Below are 27,939 nucleotides of genomic sequence, written 5' to 3'. Positions count from 1 at the left end.
GTAAACATGGTGCAATTGTTACTGTTGGGTTATTTAACACTAAACTTTTTTTGATTATCTTTTGCACAACTATAAACAAAACATTCTAAAAACAAAGTAGTAAATATTACTCTTACGCTGTACTCTCTAGCCGTGCATTATAGTAAACTACGCTAGGAATAAGAGTTAAGGAACAATATGGTATCAAAAGATCTCTGACCTTGTTTTAGTTCACTGCACCAAACATGAGGATAACTCCCCACTTTCCAAAAACGGGCCGAAATTGGCCATGTCCATGATTCAACACACCACACCTTGATCAACTGAAACCACAGCTATAATTGGTGACCTCATGCCCCATATTACTAAGACCACACTCTCTGGACCATGACAGTTGGAGCTGTGCCATTAAAATCAGGACTGTTGGTATTAGACATGAGGGTCACGCTAAGGTAGTGCGGGTATTACAGACTGTATGGATGTGCTCCATAACACATTATTATTATTGCAAGCAATACTGAGATATATATATATATAATTCTATAATTACAGCTGTCCCCCAAAACCACAGAAAGAAAGAAACCGGGACAGTTCCTTACTATTGATTCATTTAAATGTCCACTGTGGCAAAGAGGGATATTTGCCACAGTTCCCCTATAAGGGAACAGGTAGGAACACAGTTAGTCTGCAGCAGCAGGCTGCAGGCAGGGTTAAGTTTTCCCTAGGTTCCTCTTTTAGCACACACACACACACACAGGTGTTCCACGTGGGTGTAATCGGGTTGCTTTGCTGTGATTTGTTGTAGTGCTTGGGTGGAAGATAAAGGCACTATCTGTATGTGTGGGTGGGACTACCGATGCCAGTAAGTGGCCGGCTTGTAGACAGGGAAGTTATGTCTAGCCAGATGTAGGTGGTGGGGATTTTTGTGTTACTGTTTCTGTATGACTGCTGAACCATTGCTGAAACTGTTTATCATATTGACAACTGCTAATAAACCGTTATATGGTTCAGCATACCTGTGTCCAATTCCTGTGAATGCTGTACTTTCTCACACCACGTAAAACCACACTGGTGCATTTAATATATTAAGTGAAGATTTGTCTACCTTATTCTGTAGTAAAGGTCTATTAAAATGTATAATGTTACTTAAATATAGTGAAACGCAGCAAGCACTCATAGCTTCCTACTCTCCAGCAATGTCCGAGAGATTCCCAGATTATTAGGAGATATTCCCGACACGCAGGGCAACAGGCAGCTCTCCCTGAAGGATATCATCCAGCCCAAGCAGTGAGTGGGAGGTAGTTAATGATGCAAATTACGTCAGCAAGCTCCACCCACCTCAGTGACCACAGAGTTGTAATGATGTGATTGGCAGTATCATACTTTCTACCCTGCCTACCTGATGCCCAAAATGCACCCAGCTCCACCCACGTCTTCTTTTCTCCAGAAGAAAGTTATAAAAGGTAGAAAAGAATTCGATCACCCTGAGTGTCCACTGTACCTCTGTTAAATGATAAAGATAATGTGGTGTATTCACCAACCAGCTTGTCACAACCCCCCACATTTGCCACTTGGACGCTCCCTCCAGGTATATAAAGAAGGCAAGCATGCAAATAAGTGTAAGTGTGAGCATAGACTAGATAGGGGGAGAGACCAGCAGGTCTGTTCACTGATCCGAACCATTATTTGCTAATACAAGTTATTTACTAGCTTATAAAATGTCTATAAATAATGACCTTTCCCCTGTCATGGGTACAGAACAACGAAGGAAAGGAGATGTAACGCCTGGAGCCATGGTCTTGTATCCTGCGCAGAACACTGTACAACTGTCACTAGAACACATATTATAAGAAAATAACACAAAACAGAAGACAAATATAGATGCAGTCTAGTTTATTTTTTTGGCTACAGAAGAACAATCTTTGTTTTTCATAAAAAGTACCACAAGCACGGAAGGAAGTGACCGTCTTGTCAGATGAGCAAATGGCAGTGAATTCAGCCACAACGCTGAGGCAGGTTGATGAAAATTACCACAAAAATAACAGTACAGAAACAGTCTCTCACCAGTGATGTCACTGGTTTCTAACAAGCGGATAGGCTGAATTTACTCTATGACAACGCATATTGTTGCCAATTCCAAAATGGCTGCCTTTATGCTCTATAGGTGACTGGTAGATTATCACCACTTCTGCGGTACATTGTGAACTACAGTGTCTATTTAGCTGCATCAAACCAGGGGTGGATCTGGACATTTTCTTGGGGGGGGGGGTTGGATGTTCACACATAGATGCACAGATCAAAAAGGTACAAGTTATTCCTGGTGAAATTTGAGGCCTACTGAGGTGCAATTTCGGCGGGGACCTCTGGCACTAAAGGGGTTAACATGAGAGATTTTTAGTCCAGCTATCATCCCAGCAATATAGTGAACTAAGTAAAGTCAGATGCGTGTAGACGTGTCGGTGATTACGGAAGGATCTCTAACGCAGGACGGGCAGTTTTGGGAAGGGGATCAAAATACAAATTGCAGGTAGGCTGCTAACTTGATGATATTTTACTTGCTGGATTATCCACAAGAAAAAGCAATAAAATTTGCAGGGAACAAAGTAATATAGAGCTATATAGAGCATGAGGAATGATTTAGATGTAATATAAAAAAAAAAGTATCAAATTGTGTGAAGATGAAATCGGATTTTTGGATTCTGAATCTATGTATATTTGTGTATGATCGTTACTATTGTCTTTTATGAATATGACATCAATATATTCCCATGGCTTGCTACATTCCGTATGTTAGCACTTATACTGAGACATGGGATATACATTGTAATAAAAGGGGTTTAATGAGACACCATGCAACACAATAAGGGTCGGTATTAACGATATAAACAACAACAACAACAATAACAATAATAATAATAATAATAATAATAGTAAGACAATGGGATAGACAATGGGAAAAGCCAGGCTTTTGGGGGCTTGTTAAATTGGCCCAGACTGAAGTCCATTGAAAATTATGGGGACTGCGGTTTAATGCAAGGTATTAAGGGGGCAATGCGAAGACCCGGAAGCTGTTTAAAGTACAAACTTAAAAAGTTCAAACAAAAAAAAAATTCGTAGTCCCTCCTATAAACTCTATTAAACCTGGCATTGCCCCCTTAATACCGGCAATATGGCTGTCTCATTTTAAGTGACGACAATCACACTGATGGTTGTCGCACTTTATGGCACTGGGGTTGGAATTATTCTGTATTAGCTTTTAGGTAAGTAGCATTTTCTAAAAGTCGGAGTTAAAGCGATCAGCATATTAGTGTCGCTGTAACTCTTGTCAGAATGGTGGTCATCGTAATGATGACTACCACTGGTTTAAAGCTTTATAAATAATGTTACTAATATAATAGTATTGCCTGTAATGTTAAGTACTTCTGTAGATTGATAAATGGTAAAGTACATCTGCTGCAATAATTTAATTTGGGTTTTGACAGAAGATTTCACAGGAGACCCAAACACAAAAACTATTCACAATAAAGAGGTTTGATAGATGGTTAATGCAGGCCAAACGCAGCCCTTGATAAATAAGACCCTTTTAAGTTTGATCTTACAAAAGCTACTTTCTTATATTTTAGCTGCACTCCCCTTTCTATAGAACGGTAGCGATGCTAAAATAGCATTCCCCACACAAAAACACTCATTATAATTGCAGTTATTTTTATATACAGTGATTTTCAGTAGCATCTTGTAGAATAAACCCAAGAGATTTATCTGTACATTCTGTTCAGTTATAAAACCCAGCCGCGCCTCGCAACTCACCTCAGAGACGCTCGGCGCCATATGCTACACAAACCGATACAGATTCAGAAATTAAAAGTCAGTCGTTTACATCATTCTTCTTCTCCAGCACACAGGACAGGGACAGTATAACGCAGAACAAGTGACAGCGAGTTCTTTGTTACACTCGTCTAACTTGCTGCATACTCTGCGTCGCGGAAGCTTCTCTCAGGGGACAGAAATGTTCCAAACGTTTTACTGACAATTATGTTATGGAGACATACACGGGCGGTGAAAAACATGAAGTTACACAGTTTGACACACTTCCTGCACAATACACGGTGTGGAATTGTAGTATCACTAAGTGGTTTTTTAGTGAAGTGTGGAAGATTGTAGTGTGAGTCTAGTGAGTATTCTTTTGTGTTTCTGCTTATTCCACGATTCATCTTTACACCAGTATGAGACGTAAGCTATAACGGATTGTTCTCACGGTGGCAATGAATTAGAGGAGGGGGCTTCAGAAATCTGGCTAGACTTCGGAGGTCAAGGGTTCACTCATTGGCACCTCAGCAATTACAGATGTATTCCCAAAACTTTCAAACAGGAAGTAGGTGACACCACAAAAAGTGCCACTGTCAACTTACAGGCAAGAAGACTGGAGGAAACAGTCCTGTTCCTGAGAGCTTACAATCTAATCACATGACAATTATTTGCTACAATATCTACAAAGTGGTTATTTTGGTGATTTTGATTTCGCTCGCTGTCTTTTATCAAATCTAATTATAAATCCAGAGAAATTAACCATTTATTACATCCGTTTATATGAGCATAAGCAAGGTTTCCCGATGCTGCGTGGGTCGAAATTGTAATGTGTAGCAGTTTTTATATATTAGCAAATTATTTGCTAAATAGACCAAAAATGTTATTTAGGAAATATACAAAAGTTCAGATTAGAGAAATAAAAAAAAATTTAAACTATACAAAATTTTATTTCAGTAAAATTAAATTAATTTTATTGCGACTATGATTCATTTGAAATTTATACTTTCAATTAAAAAATGCAATTGTCGTGAGATGTGTTGCTTTTCTGCCTTGTCGTTACATTGTGTTGTGGCGAGGTCTCCTTCCAGCAGACAAACAATTGTTTACAACCAAAAAATTATGTTTTCAATATTTGTTGCGTTGTGATCTAATAGGTTACTTTTTCGATACTAAATAACCATGTAGCATTTGGCAGCTTTACATTGAGAGCTGTGGAAGATATTTGTCGAAAACCAAACAAACAAAGATAAAAACTTCTTCTTTTCTATAATATATATATATATATATATATAGAAGATTACTGTGTATTGTGAACTAGCAAACCATGTAACATTACTGAGATATCCGCTAAAGTGACATCTCTGAACAGAAATGCTCTATCTGACTATATCTTACGGTTATTATGGAGAGAGCTCTCACATCAGATACTAAGAACCGCAAAACATCAGATTTTTACACTTAACATAACATTCGTTATGAAGTGTTTACATTGTGCCGACGGCTGGTAATTATAGCTGCAAATCAGGTATCAATCATGGCATGTTTACTAATTCAGTAGCACAGATTAACTTGGACTATTTTAATGTGAAGTATATTTAACTCAGTAATAATAAAAAAATGTTATGTATTCTGCATTCAAACATCTTATTCATATCCTACAGGGATATTAAATTAGCTTCTGCATCTATATATAAGACAGAAAGAAAAAGAAGCATCCAATACGTGCAGCAATTTAATTTGGCCATTTAATGCTCGCGGTAGCGAAGGGCTGTGTGATTTGGGGCATGGAAAACCTCTCCAGAAATTAGAGAACTTTTTTTTTTCTTTTTTTTTGGCTGCAGTTTGCATAATTGCTAAAAATAGCTCTCAATATTGTTTGTCTTTCCAGGGTAAGTAAATTCGACTCTTTTTTCACCCCAGTTTCCATGGAGATTGTGAGAGTATCAATGACAGACAGGAACGGCTCCAGTGGAATCTGGCTATTTATAAATTACCGGGACACTTGGAGCCGTCTCGCTACATTGCCAGAAAGCCTGTTACCAAGAGAAACTATCGTCAGGACTGAGAGAGGGGGCAGGTGATAAAGAGTTAAATATTATAATTTATAAAACATTTAAAAAAAATATGCATGCTTAGAAAACATTTGAAAGGAGACGAGATAATCTTTCATCTCACCAAGTAATAGATTCCTATAGTGAAAGATGGTTCTCCTCGATTATTTTATGAATGATATACAGAGGACTATCCATACCTCCCAACTGTCCTGATTTCAGTGAGGCTGTCCCGATTTTAGGGCTCTGTCTCGAGGGGGGACATGTTTGTCCCGCAAGTGGGAATGATGAGGGAAGGGATCTATGTAATGGGCAGCCTAGTGCTTTTCGGCGTGGTCACACCTCACCTGCACCAGCTTTGTATCATAGCCGTGCCCCTCCCGCTGTGGGGACAGACATTTGGGGGGGGTACGCTTTCCTTTATTTGTTCAAATACTATTGCCCTGTTTATGACTTCACTGGAGTTATAAGGACATGGATGCATCAGTCCTTTCTTAAAGAGAAGCTGTCATATATTTAATATAACAGGAATTATATAGAACACTGTGTTACTGTACATGCATGCATAAAACACATGGAATTTGCACAACCTGGTGACATTGTTAGCTTAAATAGGATAGTATTCACATAAGTTTTAGTATTTTATAAATTAAATTGTGCATCCTAATTATCCCTGCAAAATGTTTTACTGTCCCAGTCCTCTATACCAGAGATGTGCATGGGGAAGCCCATCATTTGTATTCTGTTTCCCTAGCTTGTAAGATAAAACATACATTCAATTATGGAGTCAGACAATTGGTTGCAATATGGGCGTAATTTACTTGTAGACATCTCAAGATATCCGTCTCAGCAACAAATGCACCTGGTTTGCGCTGAATTATCATCTATGCCCTCTAGAGAGTGCAAAAGATATGCCGCCTAACAGGCGAACAAGCATGTTTCCGCAGGCCTGCATGACCTGTATTTGCGTGCATACGCCCGTACTGTATCCGGTCTACATCAGACCACTCTTCCCTCCCCTTTTCCACCGTCAGACATGAGAAAATCTTGGTGCATGTACGTCCGTTCTCTTTGTGGGCATGGGCAGTGCAAATTTACTCAATTAACACTACACAAAGTGGCGTAACTTCAAAACAGCACTGGCCCTTAAGAGTCCCAAAGCAATGGCGCACTGATGCTTGACTGGCTTCCCAGGACAAAGTATAGCACTACTGCTCTAGACAAAGACATATTTAATGTTTGAAATACTCCATTGTGGGACTTATATGGGAATGACTAATAACTATGTACTACTGGCTATCACACTAACATGGTGTTGAAAACTAACAAATTTGTGAAGGAATAGGCTTGGAATAACTTGGCAGTCTATGAGTCTGTAGACCCAGCAATACTGTAACAGTCATTTCACAGCTTCGGGGAAGGGAAAGGACATTTTAATAATGCAAACAGAGGCAGACTTGTGCCCTTTTGATCATCAAGAAAAACAATATTATTTTTATAATATAAACCATGGCTGGGTGGGAAAAGCCGGGGGCTACTACCGGGCTGCAGAATCTCTTGTAGATTATTGGAAGCATACATATTTAATTGCCTTACAGACAAATACACTCAAGAAACAATAATCAAGCAGACCTTGGATTAATAATGCATTGGTAACGAATTAATATAAAATATTCTGCCAAACAGCTGGTGATTGTTATTGGCCTTTACTTAGATAACACCAACATATTTCCCAACACTGTACACTCATGGAGAAGCATAAAACACCGGAGGATATGTATTAAACCTGCTCACCAGGTAACTGTGTAGAAAAGGTGGTGTTGCCAACAGCAACCATAAGTTTGCTGTCATTTTCTGAACTGTGCTAAAGAAATAACAGACTCTCATTGGTTGCTACAGACAAAACCATCTATTCTACACAATCACAGTACATTTCACAATACAATAACAAACAATGCAAGAGAAGAGAAGAGAGAACTGCTCAACACAGCCTGAATCTATAGGAAATACCTGAAATTAAACACATTTCACAAGTTTTGCACAACGGACTAGCCAAGCACAGAATATATCCCAAAAATGATATGAAGTACAGAGGATATCAACCAGCATACAAGACATGAGAAGTGGTACTGTGCCATTGCCCTTACATATAACACAAAGATAATATAAAGATAAATATGACAACAACTTTCATTCCCTCTCAGCTGGGCAATGTAACTCTGCCGAACTACCTCTGCTAGCATTTGCCCATGTTGTGCCAGAAGTGCCCATCTACTGTGGGATCACTTTCACCCAAAGAGAAATCATGGATAATCTGAGGCTTGGAAAGGAGACTTAATTGAATTACCCTTTATTACCTGGCAAATGGGTGTCCTTTTGTTCCCTTAGACTTCCCGGAGCCACTCTCTGTAGGGTGCCTGCTGCAGGCCGAGATCCTGGGGAAGGCTCAGTGGCTGCCTGTTGATAAGCATGTACCCAATCCAATGGGGAAGTCTTATCTAAACCACTGTGAAAACCAGCTTGATATTAAAAAGAGGAACTCAGCCCTTGTCTGGGTGTTTTGCTGTGGGACAGATTGACTAAAGGTTATGACTCCTATTGGACTGGTCCAGGATCATGTTGGTGAGTGAATTTTTAAGCCTCCACAGACTTTGTTTCCACGTGTAGGTGCAAAAAGCAGGAGGACATAGGACTTGGTTCCTGCCCAGCTGGCAGAGGAATGAACTTGGTGGCTGAGACAGTGCACCAAGGGACTGGGAATGGAATAGTGCTCCAGTGGATTCCGAGTGCTAGGGTTGGGTTGTCTATTAATTTTTTTTGTACATCAAACCCTCTAACTGCTTGTTCATTGCATTTGCATGTGAGTAGTTTGTAAATACATCTTTTTTTCAATAAAAAATAAAGTACAATTGCACTTTGCTAGTTGTCTGCCGAAGTGATTCCAAACCCAGAAGGTTACCAGTTGTCCGCAGTTTGCTTTTGGGCAAACAGTTAATATGAGCAGCAAAAGAGCTATACGTAACTCAGTAATAAAGACATGAGAAGTGGTACTGTGCAGTTGCCCGTACACATAGAACAAAGACACCTACAGAGGATACAACATATAAAACATGAGAAGTGGTTATATCCAGTAATCCATGGACACAGAATACGAACAGAGGAAGCTTTGAATTGGAATAATAGTAGATCCAAGAATGGTTCCAGATGAAAGTTGGGACATGCTGTGCAATGATCCCTATCTTCTCGGAATAGCTATACAAGAAAGCAGCAACTTGAAATATTTAACGTCTGCAGCTCTTAGTGCAGCTTGTGTGACCAGCAGGCAGAGGGATACGATCGTACGCTCTGGGGCATGACCGAAAGGAGTGGACTGGAGCTGGAAATAGAGATTTTGCAGATAACCAGAGAAAACCAAACTAAGTTTTCCTAAAGATGTACACATTTACTGTATTCTATTCTTAGTATTTAATAATTTACTTGCCATTATGTTGTATTATTCATGTGCTTTATTACAATGACTGGTATTATTACTCTACATTACACGAATGACAGTGGTACTATGTACAAACAAATGCTTGGTTTTCAGGACTCAGGTGAGAAGAATGAATTTTACAAAGTAAAATTATCAACACTTGGATGAGGGTGTCTAATATGAGTACGGGATCTTCGGAACAGGGATTTTAAGTCTCCCATGTAGATCCATTGATCTGCCCCGATTACCAAACTAACAGATCATCGCACTGTGTCTGTGATTAGCCTTAGTATCACTGTAATGAGACCCATGAATCTTATCTTCTGCCTTACCACAATCAGCATGATGATAGAATAACGGCAACGGGAAGCCATGGGTTAAAAGTGCATGGCGCTGATCCCAAAAACAAGGAGGGACTCTTAGTGGATGTATGAAAAATTCATTTTCTAGGCCATGGGATTTCTGTGTGATCACACAGCAAACTTTAAATAAACCTCGTTGTCACTTATAAATAATTAACTCAGTGTTCTCAATTAATTGTGTGATTATTAAACCATTAGCAGCTCCCGTCCCCAGAGAATTCTCAGGACGGCTCCATAGGAGGAAAGGATTCCTGCGCTTTCTGGAAACACAAAATTAAAACTATTTTTAGTAACAAAAATGTAAAAACTTTTTTTTTTCTTCCTCTCTGTACTAAAAAACAAATAGCTAGATCTGTTTAACACTTGTAGGAGACCACAGCTAAACCTTAATTAAAGAGGTCGCTAATACAGAACACTGTACATTTCCTAAGCCCAATTTGGTTGGTTTAGATCGGAGTTGTCCAATCACGCTAATTGGGTTCCAAAGGTCATACTGTACAGCCCAGTCACCAGACCGTCATGTTAAGCCACACGTGTGGGGCTGAACTAGTCATAGATCATGACTTTTCCCGCTCTGGCAGTGTGCACTAATGTTTGTACAACAGTTAAAGACATGGGGCCTGATTCATTAAGGATCTTAACTTAAGAAACTTCTTATTTCAGTCTCCTGGACAAAACCATGTTACAATGCAAGGGGTGCAAATTAGTATTCTGTTTTGCACATAAAGTTAAATACTGTCTGTTTTTCATGTAACACACAAATACTTGATAGCTTTTTTGTACACTGAAATTTAAAGTTGATATTTGTGTGCTACATGAAAAAACAGTCAGTATGTGCAAAACAGAATACTTATTTGCACCCCTTGAATTGTAACATGGTTTTGTCCAGGAGACTGAAATAAGAAGTTTCTTAAGTTAAGATCCTTAATGAATGAGGCCCAAAGGCAACACTATGTTCACCAATTACAAAACCTACAGTGTCACCCCAAAATGTTCTTTACACTTAATTACCGAAAAACAGTACAATTTAAATTTTATTGTGAGGTCATTTGGTGAGCGCAAATATTTAACAATTTTATAAGTACCCTGAACAAATCTGACCAGTCTGTCCTTTGTGACTGGTCCCACTTACCCCACATGGGTACAAACTACAAAAAAGTTCTCCCGATGCGAATTCATTAACGATTTTACCAATTACTGAAAGTCTTGATCAGCATCCCGATTCACGTGTACACATTATACACATTTTACACGATTTACCTTCAAATCTGTGCTCTTCATCTGTCATAACCATCTGCTGAAAAGATTGTGGATAAACTCTATGGAGATCTGCCTACACTGCTGGTAGTGAGTACGTACACACTTTAGAATTTGCCCGACATCGTTCCATCATTTATAGAGATTGATAGTCGGTTTATAAAATTAAATAAAACGAAACGTTGCGCTTTGGAACAATAAAACATGAGAGTGGGAGCGTACACACTACAGCGATATTGGACCTAATGGTTATTTATTGTGTGATTGGATTGATAATCGGGTGAAGAACCTGCAGTGTGTACCCAGCCTAACTCTGGGGCGAGATGAACTTTCGTTTCCATTTCAGAGGCAGATGGGATTGAATCACAGAAAGGAAATGGAACAATTATTTAGCGAGACAATGGCTTTGAGCTGGTCAATGTCTAAATTACCTTATAGGATCCTGTGCATTTAACACATTTTATTCACTCATTGACTTACTTAGGTAAATGTAATGAAAAAATATTTTAAAACTAATTACTCTGTTACATAATCCAATTAGTGATACAAACTAAAGAACCATTTCTGCTGCTGGATGTGTCAGACAATGGGATTTATAGACCAGAAACAGCTGTAGAGACTTCATGTTATGGAGACTGGATGATATATATTGGTCCTATACGCAGGCACAATCAGCAATACACATACATTGGGAAAGAATAAACCATGAATATTTTTAGAAAAGAAGAATAGTTCAGTAAGAAGAATTAACTTGTTATTTTGTTTAGAGAGGGGAGTTTAAACAAAAAAAAAATGTATTTGCTGATTTATACTGAATTATTCTGTAGTACTCAAATTATTAGAAGTGCCTTTCCAATGGTGGATTAATGCAATTTAGGAAGGTGCCTAGATCCCAAGATATACAACTCAGGCTTCTGACAAGATAGCCTCCATAATTACTTGGGGTTCCCCTTTAAGTAATATTCTAACACTCTGTCTCAATATCAGTCAAATTTGTGGCAATGAACTGATTATTCAAACTAATTAAATGAAATGGGAAAGTATAAGAAAAAAAACTTTAGTGAATTGCCCATATGATGTGTGGTATAAAAACGAAGGGTCACTTCTTAAATACACACAAACATCTGACATTCCAAATGGAAAAAAATGCCAATTTAAGATCCAAATGCGAGCTTTATTCAGTCATGGTTACAGCATTCTAACAAGACTCTAAATAAAAATTAATGCATTTACACAGCATTATATACCCTTATTGTTACTGTGCAGATTTTAGTTGCACACCCTGCCCGGATTCCCCCCATACAGGGTCTGCAGTACATCTGGTTTCTCTTGTAACTTGTTACAACTAGGTACAGGGATATGTCTTATCTCCCTCTTTGTTAGACACCGGCTTGAGCAGACTATTCATTTCTATTAACTCTTTAAGAATAAGCATATGTACACAATTGAATCCAAGTCCATAAATTTCACAACAATAGTAAAACATGAAAATAATGGTATTCTTGGATCAGCAAACATAGAATATGTCACTTAGTACATCGTAATGAGGATTTTAAAATGAAAAAAAAAAAGCTATCGTAAACTTTTAATAAGTTTCCTCCTCTTCAGAAGTTTGAAAATCACATACCACAGACAGGAGCGCACTCTCTAAGAACTGAAATGATATCAGAGAGTGAAGCACACGGATCACCCCGCACTAGGTCACGTGAAGAAGCCAGTGGAAATGTGAGGATTTGAAGGTAGAAATACTTTGACAGCTTTGTGTGTTTAAGCAGCATGCAGAAAACATATCACTGCCACAGCCAAACAAACTAGTTATCTGTCCGGGGAATTCAGACAGTGGATAAATTCATGCTTCATTGAGCATGACTTGTCTTTAGGGCGAGATCCATAGCCTGATTAGATTACAGAAGAGCAGGTTACCCATTCATTATAGCCTTCGACACACTCCGAATGATACAGTGTAATGGAGTTCCAATCAAATACAATTGCTCAGCCATAAAATGCCTTCAACACCAGATTTTGTTCAAGCTGGGAACACTTTGATCTTTAAGACCACAACTTTAAATAGTATAGACTTCAAAGCGCAAGCTTCAGTTTATTATTAATAACAAAAAAGTGCCTTGTTCCAAAGAAACAAAGTTATAACAGTATGTCTGCCGGCTCAAGCATCAGTCAGTGATGTGTAAAGTTGATGGTTCAACTCTAATGTATGGTTTCCAAGAGGCCGCGATCAGAAACATCAGTTTTATTCGCAAAATAATTAAAATATTTTGTGTGTATAATGTCAAGGATTAAAAGGAGACCTAGGGGCTGGTGTATCAAATTGGGAAAAAACATAGTGCATACAAAAATTGTTTTTTTATTGGCTTATATAGTTTTTTTTAAAGTCATCCTATATATGAAGATGGTTACCGCCAGTGATACCAATCTTACTCTGCCGACGTAGGCTTCGCCATACTTTTATATTGGATTATAGCACTGAGTGGCAGGTGAATGATATTCTGCCACCCAATGGTTTCCACAAGTCTGAAGTTCACTCACATTTAATTCACTAGTGTTCCATTCTGTGTAGAGTAATGCTATCCACAACAATGGGCAGCTATACTCATGGGGAACAAGTGTAGCAGCCAAACAGCTAACCTGAGCTGGTGGATAACCAAGAATGGCATAGAGCAGGGATGCCTTCTTCAGAACCAGAAGATGAAGGAGGATGAGATAAGATAAATGATGAAGGCCAGTTATGGTTGCCAGCAGCTGACTGTCTTAAGTCTCCTGAAAAGACTTCTTCACCTTTCCTGAATTCACACTCCACTGACTCTCAACGTTCCAACCGTAACAACCAGCGATAGCTGCATAGAATTTCCGTTCCCCATGGCTGCATTAATATTGGGGGCTGATAATGCTTCTGCCCCACACACTTTCCACCTCAACAACTACAATTACTGTCATTTTGTGATTCCCCTGCTTAACTTATCAATTGTTTCCCACATTTCTTATGGATTGTGAGTTTAACTGGGCAGGAACAACCTTGCCGCCCTTTTCATGGCACTCTACGTAATTTATTTGTATCATGACTCCTTCAATGTACAGCGCTGCATAATACGCTGGGGCTTTATAAATAGATAATAAATATAACAGTGAAAACTACTGATTAAGTATTGCCACGCTAAACAGTGGCAGGTGCCCCCCATCCGATGAGTAGGGCACTCACCTTAACTGCTCTCCCACAAAATACTTTTGAGTTGAAACATTTTTGATTGTTGGCCAGGTAATTGCAGTAGTTTCTGTTATATGTGGTTAATTATTTCATTATTTCAATCGTGTTTGAACAAAGCTGACAGACCCATACAGTAACTGAATAATGTGCAGTACTTATGGTGACATTATGCTAAAACAATCCAAACAGAATTATAACAGTGGCTGTGGATCACATACATGTTATGTGTTTAATATATACATAAACTATAAACATAAAACTAACAAAATCATCTCACCCCTTGACAAAATTTGAGACGCTGAACACTGTATTTATATTTGCTACACAATCAGGTAAAATTCATTGTTTTCTGTCTTTAGCCATTATAGGTGCTAAAAGGCTCACCTACAGTGTCCAGCGTTGGGGGCCTGCTTCATCTTCGAACGCAAGTCCATTTATGTGCCGTATCTTGGGTAAAATTGCTCTGCCCATGTGCTAGAACGGGACTTACATCAGTGAACGCACCTGTATGCAATTCATAGTCGCAAGCAAATGACACTACTGACGGCCAACGATTTGAAGGGCGGAACGAGGGGGAGAAGTGGCGGAATAGCGCAGGTGATGTACAGTAAGGCCGCGAGGACGGCAGAGCGCAGGAACATGCAGCCGATTCAAGCTCTGGGCATCTGCGCATCTCTTAGCTACGTGTTTTTATAGCCGTATCACTTGCTTGTTTTACTTGCTGTTATTATTTATCTTTTATTTTGAATTAAACCTTCACGACTTCAGACTTCTTTTCTGGACATTCAGTTATTTCAACCTTATTACTTCCAAGAAGAGAGGAAGCTGTTATCGCTGCAAAAGTGGGACCAAAAATTAAAGTATTTGTATTTGAATACAAGGTCATTACAGTCCCTGTTGGTGTAATGGTCAAGCGTTCGAATACCTTTGTCCATAGTGTATATGCATAGCTCCCAAATGTCCCAATTTCAGCAGGACAGTCCCGATTTTACGGCTCTGTCCTGCCCGGGGACATATCTGTCCCACAGGTGGGAATGTTGAGGGAATGGGGGGTATGTATTGGGGAGCTTAGTGCTTTCTAGTGCTAGGCAGCCCTCTGGGTATATGGTATAGAGGTACATTTTTAAGTGTTGGAATTTATGTAGACTGTTATTCATCACAATCTCACCTATTCTGGGGGAAAGAAGTAATATTTCCCAGGGGGAGAGATCAGCACTAACGCACACACCTCTCTTACTATGTCCTTTACAGAAAATATTTTACAGTAATTACTAATACATCAGGGCTGGTTTATCAAACATTCTAAAAATGAAAACCAAAAGTGTTGCCCATAACAACCATTCTATACATCATTTCTTAGAATGTGCTAATAAGTATCTAACACCTGATTTATTGCTATGGGCAACACCTCTTTAGCAGTTTCAGTAAATTAACGCCAGGATTTTTCTTCTTCTGAGCATTATGTTACAAGCCTCTAGACAGCCTATGAATCCACTAGGAACCAGTGGCATCACTGATATCTACTGGTAAAGTGCTACAGAAGGCGTGGCCTAAAAAATATCCCCTTTTTGCTATCAGCAACAATGGCAATTTTAAATAGACCCAGAACATGAATTATCGTAGCTCATACCCATCCCAGGGGCATCCTGCACACACGGGGGTGGAGAGGAGCAGGCATTCTTAAGGGATACAAAGAACAGCCTGTGTAGCTGTCGTGTAGGGCCACGGAATGAAAAGGCAATTACAGAAGTGACTCATTACAATACACATGGGTCTAGATAAATAATATCTTAACTAAACATAATTAATTCACTGTAGTTAATAATCTCTTGTCTACGCTCTGTTGGTTGACGCTTCTTCTAGCCGACTGCCACTGACGCCGTCCTGAGATGTTTTGTCTCAAAGCGACTGGTCGCAGACCCGGATAACCCTCTCATCTAACCTTTCATTTCTTGCCACTGTAAAAACAGACTTGTTCCTTTCAGCAAAAGAGCATTTATTCACAGTATTCTTAATTATTCATAATAGCTTCATAATGGAGCTCAGGATTACAAACCGCTGCTAATGCTTTGTAAGAATATAATCGTAGAGACAACAATTAGGATGTCATTAGCAGAGGATTCTAGGACGCGGGGAAGTTTGGAAAAATAGGGCAGTTCTCCCATTATCTGCACTATGCTCAAAGCAACCTCAGTCAAAGAACTTTAAATGGGACTATTTAAAAGAAGTATGTAAAATGTAACTGCATTTCTATAGTACATGATGGGCAGACATCAACTAAGTCACAACCTGGGAAACCAAGTTTCCGAAATAGCATCTTTCCAAGACTCCTAAAGAAGCACTTCCCAATAAAATGTACTGCATTTGTCACAATAAGAAGATCCTGGGACCCTGACTGAGGACCAATGCTGTGTTTTGAGTTTCACATACAGTCAATACAGAAATCAAAATAAATCTCCTTCCAATCCACGGTATTTTAATCAGGCACCTCTGTAGCCTTTCAAAAGCAAATATTTAGGCAGCCTGTAATGCCCCTCTCTCCATCAACATATCCATCCCTTCAGCTTACAGCATTACTATTCCTCACTTTGTGGTTTTTATTTTACTAAAGAATCTAAATAACATTTATTGCCCTTTGTTTAGTGACTGTGGCCTCTCTCCTTCTGTTAGCACTTTAGTAAGTTTTATTGTGTATTTAGACTAGTATAACATGCTTGCTTTCCTCCAATGACTATATTTCTTATATGCAGTTTTCTTACCACCTAAAAAACGTTCCCAGCCTTGGAGACCCATATTGACTTTCTGCTCATTTTATGGCACAAAGTTCTGATGCATCTAATAATGCATGTTTTACTTTAATACACTGCTCCTAATTTCCAGCTATCAATCCTCACCATGTCAGAGAGTCACTTAAGTTATTTGTGATTAGACTACAATCAGCTTGTTGGTGCTGTTCTGCTTCACTGCAGCCTGTACAGTAAGCCACACGGACAGAGGGTCACAGGACCACAAGTCCTCTCCTGCAGACACATTGTCATACTACGTCTACATCTGTGAGAACTAATTCAAGGATAGATTCCTGGTGTGTTGGCTCTCAAACTAATTCCAATATCCAATGCAATAATCTTAGGGCATCATCCAACTTTCCTCCTCAATATCACTTTTATGCTCAGTCACATGGTGACATAACCCATCACCGACACTATACCAGTAACGTACAATATCACACCTTCTAATTAGACACATCTACACACACAATAACACATGGGAAGGTCACACAAATAGTAGGGGTTAACTCAGGACCTGTACCCGGACCGGCTTCCTCCGCTCTGCATACAATTTGCTCCAAGCTGCCGTGTCGGCATCTAATTACCTAGTTCAGCTATTTGCAAGTACAGCGTGTGAATATTACCAACATATGCTGCGTTGTATATTTATGTATGCAGCCAAAAGATGCCAGTGATACAATTACTCAACTTAACCCATTCACTCCTGTCAGGAATTAAAAAACAAACATTCCCTAAAATATCTGCAAGTGCACTAGTTATCTCACAGTGCCGGAGTTGCATATCTGCACAGATAGGATGCACTAATAGGATAGGATACACTAATGCAATCTTACTTCAGATGCAATTTCTGTAACTATTTTAACAATGGCTGCATCCCATTATCATACTGATTATGTGAACACACCTACACAATTTACCTTCAAATCTCTGATCTTCATCTCATAACCATCTGCTGAAAAGACTGTGACTCTGTACACTGTACAGATATCTGTCTACACTGCTGGTGGTGAGTGCGTACACACTGCCATATTTGTCCGACATTGTTCCATCGTTTCTCGTGTTTTCTTGGAAGTTTAGAAAACCAAAGCAACAGATATGATGTGCTGTGGTAGAATGAAACATGATCATGGGAGTGTACACACTCTTGCAATATCTGACCAAACATTTGTCAATCGTGAGATTTGCTCCATAATTGCACAGGTGCGTATCCAGCTTTACACTGTCTGTAATCAAGTACAGTTATCCATAAATACTCATGAGCTATTGTAAAATAATAAGTGAATAAGTCACATTACAAATATTCAGTGTGATTAATTGTACAAGCTTGAGAGACCTCGTGTATCTGCTGGATCTGTAATCGGTTGCTCTCTGTGTACACATATTAAACACTCAGGACGGTTAGAAGATTGATGGGTTCAAGCAGGGAGTTATAAGAGGCGTTTATTTTGCGCTGTTGCTACTTTCTATAGTATGAAACTATTCAAACTGCAGACAGGAAACAAAGCTACAAGACTGAACATATTAACCTCTATCAAGGTATTGGAAGTGGAGTTATCATCATTATCGTCGTCATAATGCTTTATTTTTCTAAATGCATTATCATATTGAATGAACCAGGCTTTAGGTAAGTGGTTATTAATGTTGAATGTGGTCCAATAACTTAAAAGTGGACACCAGCAGTTTGGACTTTTCACTTAATGAGAAAATAGTCACCAGGTTTGTAGGCAAACTGCTTCTCCTTATTATCTCCTAAAATAATTCCAATTACTGATTGCTGTTTGGAAGCCCAACCCGGGTTCTGGAATGGTGATCCTGAAAATAATGAAAAGCTTTTCTTACAGAAGGACCATATCTATACTGGTTCAGGCTACAAACATCCGTCAGAGCGATGGAGACCAGAGCAGAAGATCGAGGAAACTCTCTACTGGTCTAACTTACCAACCCCAATGTCTGAGAATGGTCTTTTGGCCACCAACCTACAAAGAATCATAAGGTCTATTCTGGTCCCCCCTTACCCCATCCCCAACAAACATTAAGAGGCTTCACACACACAGTCTCTGAGCACAGTACATTGTAGGGTCCTGAAGTTCCTCAAAAGCTGGTGAGAGACAGTTCATCACGAGCCTAGAGCACACATTACGGCAAGTGTAGACGTTTATCTATTATCCACAAAAAAAAACTACAAGAGACACTGAGAAACACAAGCTTTCTTCCAAATCTTATTCCAAAGTCAGGCCAAGTAGTAAGACACCATAAATTTTGGATAGGCTTGAACTTCGTAGAGAGATCACAGCGGATTCTTCAATTATTTTTGAGTTATGAAGGACTGTGGCGCTTTAAACTGGAAGGGGCAGGAAGCTGTGCTATGGTTGTGAGCAGAATGTTAAAGGATTGCTGTGTCATGTCTGAAATGAGAGATTAGACATCCTGTCCTTCTTATTCAGTATCACTATAATACAATACACATCTCATTACACCTTCAGTGAAATTAAGAAAAGACAAAATCTTTGGCTTTTGTCTAGAACTAAAATATAATCTAACACTTAGGGCTAGATTTACTAAGCTGTGGGTTTGAACAAGTGGGGATGTTGCCTATAGCAACCAATCAGATTCTAGCTGTCATTTTGTAGAAAGCACTAAATAAATGAAAGCTAGAATCTGATTGGTTGCTATAGGCAACATCCCCACTTTTTCAAACCCGCAGCTTAGTAAATCTAGCCCTTAGTGCATTGAAACAGAGGAGAACTGACTGAGAGCACAGCAAACTTAGGCCAATAAATTACATAAAGCTCAATCAATGGGTGTAGAAATATTTTATGGCAGAAAGTTCCTTGGAAAGAGCAAATAAAGTCACTTTACAGGAGTTCTTACAAAGTCTGTGTATTATCAAGCTTAATAATACATGCCTGAAATAACGTATATTCCAATTCTCCATCCAGCTGTAATTAAGAAACCAAACATTCCTATGGAGGGTGGTGCTTCTCTACCTTGCATCACTTTGAAGCCACAACTACTATGATTGGCTTGCAGTCTTCTTCTACAAGAAATGTTCTGTACAAATTGCAGATTCATACACAGGGCAATCTTTCAGTAATAACAATAGCTTATACTGTTTAATAACTAAGCCACAAAGTAAAACTAATATTGAGACGGAAAGTTTAGTAGGATGTAAAGTTATAAATTCACAAAAACATGGAGGGTCTAATAGTGTGACATTCATTATACATCTCTAACATCATTTGTCGTAACATTGTTACATAATGTTGTTATACCGTAATATGTACTAACATGTGATCCTCTGGTAATAGCTAATACTATTTCTTACATAATGAAAGAAAACATAAAATAGTGAACATTAAAGTCGATGTAATTTAGATCCTTGAATATACCCAATTTCCCAGATGTATTACATAATATCCATGTATCAAATATATAAAATACAGAACAATATAAACATAACTGTAGTATTAACATCACAGGACCTACCTGACTCATGCTATGCAAAAGAGGGTGTATTTATTAAAGCAAATACCTGTACTTACAAAAAATGCTCATTTTACATGGACAACTTCAATTTACCATAAACATTTGGACTTACTATACTGAACATTTACACTGTATAAATTTGTATGAAGGTAGAACATTACACACCCCCAACATGACCTGACCATTGGACATGATCATAATACAATTCTATTACACTCTATACAGACATAAGACACTACACCCCAACATGACCTGACCACTGGACATGATCATAATACAATTCTATTACACACTATACAGACATAGGACACTACACCCCCAACATGACCTGACCACTGGGCATGATCATAATACAATTCTATTATACTCTATACAGACATAGGACACTACACCTCCAACATGACCTGACCACTGGGCATGATCATAATACAATTCTATTACACACTATACAGACATAGGACACTACACCCCCAACATAACCCAATAGGGGACATAGAGACTGCTGGTGTGAACATAATCAGAGTTGTGGGACAATAAAAGATAAGTAATGATGGGTAGCAAGTTTTGCCATGAGGGCATCACTCACCCCACTGAAGAGGCGCCAACTGCAGGTGTTCTAGGACGAGCTGATTTAACACCCCCTCCACACTCGCCTCCCCTTCACGCTTCAAAGATGGGTGATAAGAAGTTAAGGGAAAATGATCCATATAAATTTTTCTTTTTTTTTTTTTAAAACAATCGTTCAACACAACATAACAATATAAACTTATACAAGACATACCTAAAGCACTACTGTATTCTGTTACATATAATTACAAAATAATAAATATAACAGCTTGATGCAGAATATATTTATTTTAACTCAGATGTTGTGACTTACAGAACTGGCTGCTACTGATCTCCATAGGCTTTGTAGCTTTCTGTTGCTGCTGTTATCGATGCCTGTGAGGACTAAGACAATTGTGATTACACCGGTTCGGGTGAAAGATGGTTTTACTGATAAAAAAAAACTATTTTGCATGGAGTTACTAAAAAAGTGCACCCATTATAATAAAGTGGTTATAAGAAGCAACCACTGTAAGCGAAGCAGTAAAAGCGTAGAACAGAAGGTATTTACATTCCATATCTAGTTTATAACATCAGCATTATCCTACAGAACCAAAGAGTAATTTTCCCAGAGTTCCGAGGGTGCGCTTTAAACATCACTCTTCAGTGGTATAAGGCTGGCTATATAGATATAAAGATACCTACAACACGTCTATTCCTTTATAAAATGGACAACACTCAAGAAGAGAAATAGCAAAAAAGAAGCAAAGCACATGAAACAAAGTTGTCTGATTATTCTTGCTGTCTGCCGCCACATTAAACAATACTGGAGAAATGTTACATTGTATTTAGCTGTTTTTAAAAACTTTTTCTGCTTTTCTAGAAAGTCAGACCAGATGCAGCCAGTAGCACTTACCGGCTAAGCAGGGGCCATGATGTGTTTCTCACTTGTAGATTGCATTCCATCAGTGTGTGTATTTATTCACACCATGCTGATCAATTAGGTGGACCTGAGGTTACGCACATACTGGTGCTACAATTCTGCGTGTAAGGTGCATTTCTAACACAAGTTATGTGCATCTAAATATCTGTAAAAATAAAAATCACTGTATCAAATAAGACCACAGATATTTGCATTTTTTAACAGCATTTAACTACTTTTGCACTTTTTTGAACACTTGTTGCTCCCTTTCAATGTGTCAAATGCATCTGAATGCAGTTCAAAACTAACATTAAGCTGAGTGTGAGTGCATTGTATAAGGAATGAGATGCGGTAAAAGGCGTTTAAACAACACTCTCATAACAGCAGTTTGTACATGGCGTAACACTTTCAAGCTATGTGTATCAAACTGCGAGTTCCTGTAGATGTTTCCCATAGCAACCAATCAGATTCAAGCTATCATTTTGAAGAATGTACTAAAAAAAAAACGATAGCTAGACTCTGATTGGTTGCAGCTTGATACATTTACCCTATGGAGTTTAAATGTATGTGTCACTTACACAAAGTAGAGGTAGAAATTTTTGATAGGCCGAGTATTTTTTCAACCTATCAATTCACCAGGAAATAGTGACGTCACTGAGGCATGACCCACGGGGCTGCATGTTGATATATCCCTTAGTGATGTCACCAGTTCCTAGTAAATACTGGTCCCTCCCACAATATGGCTGCCCCCGCTGTGGTCCACGGTGATTGCTAGACTCTACCTTGGAGAGTTTGTTTTATTTATCAGCTTGGTTATTTTAGTACAGAGCTGGACAGTTTCTTCTCATTCCCATCCACGCAGTCGCTGACAAACACATCATGAAACAATCTCATCATTAAGACGACTGCCCGAGAAGAAACGTAGCGGAGCGGAGACACGACCGACTCATAACTGAGGACTACACAGTATTTATTCTCCCTCTCCATCACTCAAACAGCAAGCCTTTATTAAGGAACACCATTCCAGGATACAGCGGGACAGAAATGTGGATCTCAACGGGATCTCTTTGGTCAAAAGACCCAGAAATGCAAAATATCATTTTAATTTTAAAGCTGCAGCTGAACCAATATTCCTGAAGATGCAGTTTATCCATTCATGGCGTGTACGCAGCGATCTACTGAGAATCACATGACACAGACGTGTGTAACACATTTGTCTAAACAAACACATTAACCCCGTAGTCATCAATGTATTTTGTTTATCCCAAAACTTGCTAAACAATGTATTCAGTGTATTTGAATATCATTATGTATTTAATATACGACAATTAAGAATGCTGCGTTTTTAAAATTATGTAAATATACATCTTTTTTTTTTTACATTCTTTATTTGGATTTGTGATAGGAAAAGACCCCAAAGTTCACAATTGTGTTAAGGGTCTTGTAGAACTCACAAAAACAATTCAGGCCTGCACAGCTTCCCTCTTGGTCTTTGGAAAAAAACCCCGGTGGGTGCAGCCACATTTGCAAATTTGTGGATATATATATATGAAAATGTACAATGGTGGAAAGAAAGTAATTGTCACCATATAAAGTCCAACATATAATAACTTGAGGACCACCCCTTAAACGTTTCAGTTTTACTCCTAAAATACTGCCCGATGAAGCCACTTTTCGCCCTCAGACTAATCATGAGAATGAGGGGATATCGGGACGGTCTTCATTACGAACGGCACTTTTGCAGGTTTGGATGAATTTATTACATTGATCTAATTGTGCTTACAAATGCGCTTTTTCAATTTACGCCCCATAAATTTATAGGATGAGGTTTGGTTTCCGGGATCTCTGACCACCCAGAGAAATTAAGTCCTTTTGCTGAAAATGGGGAACACTAACTTAGACGTCCCATCTCCACCCCCTGCCAGCTTATTTAAACTAGTTATATATCAGAACTTCATCCCTAAATTGAAATGTAATTGTTCCATTTCAGTACAAAACTAGATCCATCTTGATCCTAATCTGCACTGCACAATGCACACACTAATTCACCAATCCCCTCCTAAATGGCATAATTGCCTGCAGCTCAATGTGCACTAAACCGCCCACATTATGCAAAATTAGCCATGCAACATCGCAAAAGTGCATTTATTCAGCAGATTTGCACTGTCATAAATGACCCCTTAGTGTTTCTGATGTATAAATAGTTTAAATACATTATAATATACATACATATATACCTAGTTTTTTTGCATTTTTGGGCAGCATGGTGGCTCAGTGGTTAGCACTTCTGCCTCACAGCGTTGGGTTCATGAGTTCAATTCCTGACCATGGCCTTCTCTGTGTGGAGTTTGTATGTTCTCCCTTTGCGTGGGTTTCCTCCGGGTGCTCCGGTTTCCTCCCACACTCAAAAAACCCCAAAACATACCAGTATGTTAATTGGCTGCTATTAAATTGTCATTAGTCTCTCTCTCTCTCTCTCTCTGTCTGTGTGTGTATGTTAGGGAATTTAGACTGTAAGCTTCAATGGGGCAGGGACTGATGTGAGTGAGTTCTCTGTACAGCACTGCGGAATTAGTGGCGCTTTATAAATAAATGGTGATAATGATGATGATGATCATCATCATCATGGTGTCAAAACATCAATTAGCAAATGATATAGTTTTTTATTTGCAATTAAGAAAACATTTTAACCGAGGTGCAAGTGGCATTGAAAGCTTGTTTTTAGGGTAGGGTTCAGGGCTTCAAAAGCACTTAGCAGACCCTCACATGGCACGCCTCAGTATATATGCAGTGGTTCTAGCATTTGAGAAGGATTATGTACACTGACACAGCGTTTACCATAGAGACTAAAGATCTTTACGCTGACAGCTGATCAAGATGCATTCACCATGCCGTGAGTGTAGATAAAAGTGGTAGGATATCGAAGGACACCCATCTCAAAATTAGGGGTGTGCACCGGCCACTTTTATTGTTTTGGGTTTTGATTAGTTTGAGGTTTTGGGTTCTGATTTGTTTTGCCAAAACACCCGACGAAAGGTTTTGGTTCTGATTTAGGGTGTTGGGTTCTGATTTATTTTTAAAAAAGCATAAAAAGTGCTAAAATCCCGGTTTTGGGTTTTTTTTTTCACTCCTACGCTATTATTAACCTCAATAACATTCAATAAGAATCATTTCCACTAATTTACAGTCTATTCTGAACACCTCACAGCTATCTGGACTGCGTAGTGGAGTGGCCCTGGTACCCAATTTGGTACCGGGGCCACAATACCTCCTCCAACTGGTCTGAATTCCACTGCACAGATGGCTGCTCCTACATCCTCTGCAGCATATAGAGGGTGTAGTTCGAGCGCGTCACTACCTCTTGTTTTCGACGATGACAGGTCATTTTCATTAATTTTTGATTTGGCAGCAACAGTAAACGTATTTTAATATCTGATACGCATCTATCTGGACTGCGTAGTGGAGTGGCCCCGGTACCCAATTTGGTACCGGGGCCACAATACCTCCTCCAACTGGTCTGAATTCCACTGCACAGATGGCGGACACCGGATGCACGTCTAACACCAACATAGCTGTTAAGGCCGCAGTTATTTTTGGGTACAGCAGCAACAGAGAACGTAGTTTGACTTTGAAATATCAGAAGCTAGTATTTTTTAACTAATTTTTTTATATTTTTTTCAATTATTTTTGTATAATTTTTTTATAATTCTTTTATATATTTTTTCAATTATTTTTGTATAGGTTTTTTATAACTTTTGAATAATTTTGAAATAACAATGCCCTTAGCAGGACAGAGCACAGGACACAGCACCACTGGACTCAGCAGAACAGAGCACAGGACACAGGCAGCACCACTGGACTCAGCAGGACAGAGCACAGGACACAGCACCACTGGATTCAGCAGGGCAGAGCACAGGACAAAAGCACCACTTGACTCAGCAGGACAGAGCACTGGACAAAGCACAAAGAACCACTAAACTGACCAGGAGCTCCCTAACTACAATCTCCCTCACGAGTGATCACAGCCAGAATGAAGATGGCGCCCGCAAGGTGAGTATTTATGACATCCGAGTCTCGCGAGATCTGACGAGAGACTTGGATGTCATAGCCTCGGTTTGGCTTCGTTTGGCGCCCGAAGTGCTCGGATCCCGTCAGATCCGCACTGTTCGAGTGGGCTCGGATTTGCGGAATCCGAGCCCGCTCATCCTTACTCAAAATAATGGGATATAGTACAAGAGTCCAGAGGGAAGAAATAAGGCTTTATCCAACAGTGCTGGTCCATTCAGACAGAACATTTTCATGCAACTATTTAGGTTTTCTGTTATTTTGCACCATATTTACCAAACGATCTGTGACATATTCCATTCAAACATTTCTGTGCCGGTACCTGATTTAAGACTGGCCTAAGATGTTATGTCAATAACAGACAATGAAAAACAATATTTATTGTGTTTACATTTAGGAACACTTTCATAAAGGTATCTGACGATGCGTACTTATTGGGAGGATGCAAGTAGCGTAACGCGTTTAAGTACAGACAGTGAGGATTCATGCAGAACAAATATATAATCCAAGATATCAGACAATTATGGACAGGAAGGATGAAGAGGAAAGCAGACAATGCGTATATAATCATTGCAGCCTAGAACATTAGGTCAATGGGAAATTAGCTAGTGTGACAAGTGGGTGTGAATTCAATTGTTAAACTGGTACAAAACATTATGTATCTTAAAGAAGATCCTGCGTCTTATTCCCTCCAGGGTGAAAAATACATCACAAAACATAAAGTACAAAAAGACAGGAGCAACTCAGATTATATAAGGTACTATTAGTAGGTTATGTTTTCATTTACCGTTTTGGTGACTAACCTTAATAATTTACAATGAACGACAACATGTACGGGGCATAGCCTGATTAGTACATATTGAAAGACAGATATACACCGATAGTAATTAGTGGGTTTTCACCTTTACCAGAACCTAGGTATCATAAATCAAATAATCTGAACTAGACCGTCAGTGGCTCGCCAACGGTTGAGGAATTGCAAGTCCCAGCATGGCCCTCCAGCCGGCGGCTGCGTACCTCAGCCTGACATGTATAACCCCATATAATAAATATTATTCAGCTGATCCTCATTGCCTTGATTTGTAGATGAGCTCAACTAAAGTCACTTTGGCTGCACTAAGGAACATTAAGTCTTGGCTTCAGCAGCACCCATGGAGTACTGGTACAAGCAGCTGCCTCTTCTGGATGAGCACTGGTGCATCTGCTGGGGGGTGAGAGCTTTTAGTTCCAGTTCATAAACTGAGCATAAAGCGAGGGCTGCAAAACACGGACGATCCCCTGATGCTGATCTCAATGTGCGCCCCTCGGTCTCCACCGCTCAGCAGTGCGTATCCATAGCAACATGCTACCAGGCCCGTACTGCTGGATGCCCTCCTGCAGGCTGCTAAATATATCCATTAGACCCTGTTACTATGGTTAGATACGCCGGCAGCTTTAACCCTTACACTTCCACTGATGTCCAAGATGTAATCCAATGTCTACTCCATGGTTACATTTATCAACTGTATCAAGCTGTAAAAACTCTCTTCGCTCCTGGGCAGATTTCAGCACAGGAACAGCAGCGCAGATCTACAAATCTGTATCACAATGCTTTCCTGGTTTTAATTTTGAAATTAAACACCATGTGGCCTCAGTTTTAATAAGATTTAGTTAAAGGCAAACAGATACATAAATATGATTGGAAGAGAGACACTGAGAGGGAAAGAAACCAGATCTGCCAAGATGGAGTGATGTATAAAAGCGGTTCTGTGTGGCAAGGTGAGAAAGGATATCAGACAGTGCAAAATAACGATAAGTGATCAGACCCAGTTGTCCAGCATACAATACAATAATACAGCTCCGTGTACACATTACAGAGGCACGGCACGGCCTTATGTCCGGCTACATGAGGGTATCAGGCTGAAGGAGCCAAATAATAAGGTAAACCTCAATTACTGTGATCTCTTTAACCCTCAATAGAATGTTTTTTTGGGGGTTCCACAA

The 27,939-nt window shown here is 39.2% G+C and overlaps 1 protein-coding gene across 3 annotated transcripts in view; it reads right to left on the bottom strand.

Annotated features, from left to right (window-relative positions):
- The window catches only part of TRAPPC9 (trafficking protein particle complex subunit 9), a 456,795-nt gene that overhangs the window by 183,544 nt on the left and 245,312 nt on the right, over positions 1-27,939 (bottom strand). For 2 of the 3 annotated variants that reach the window (XM_075211674.1, XM_075211676.1), the window contains exon 21: positions 21,010-21,110. In XM_075211674.1, coding sequence (XP_075067775.1) covers positions 21,010-21,110 — 101 coding nt within the window. The remainder of the gene's footprint in view (positions 1-21,009; positions 21,111-27,939) is intronic. The other variant, XM_075211675.1, reaches the window with a different exon arrangement.

The sequence above is a fragment of the Mixophyes fleayi genome, chromosome 5 (assembly GCF_038048845.1).
Source record: "Mixophyes fleayi isolate aMixFle1 chromosome 5, aMixFle1.hap1, whole genome shotgun sequence".
NCBI classification, from domain to species: Eukaryota; Metazoa; Chordata; class Amphibia; order Anura; family Limnodynastidae; genus Mixophyes; species Mixophyes fleayi.
The sequence above is the reverse complement of the archived record's forward strand: the minus strand, read 5'-3'. Positions and strand labels throughout refer to the sequence as shown.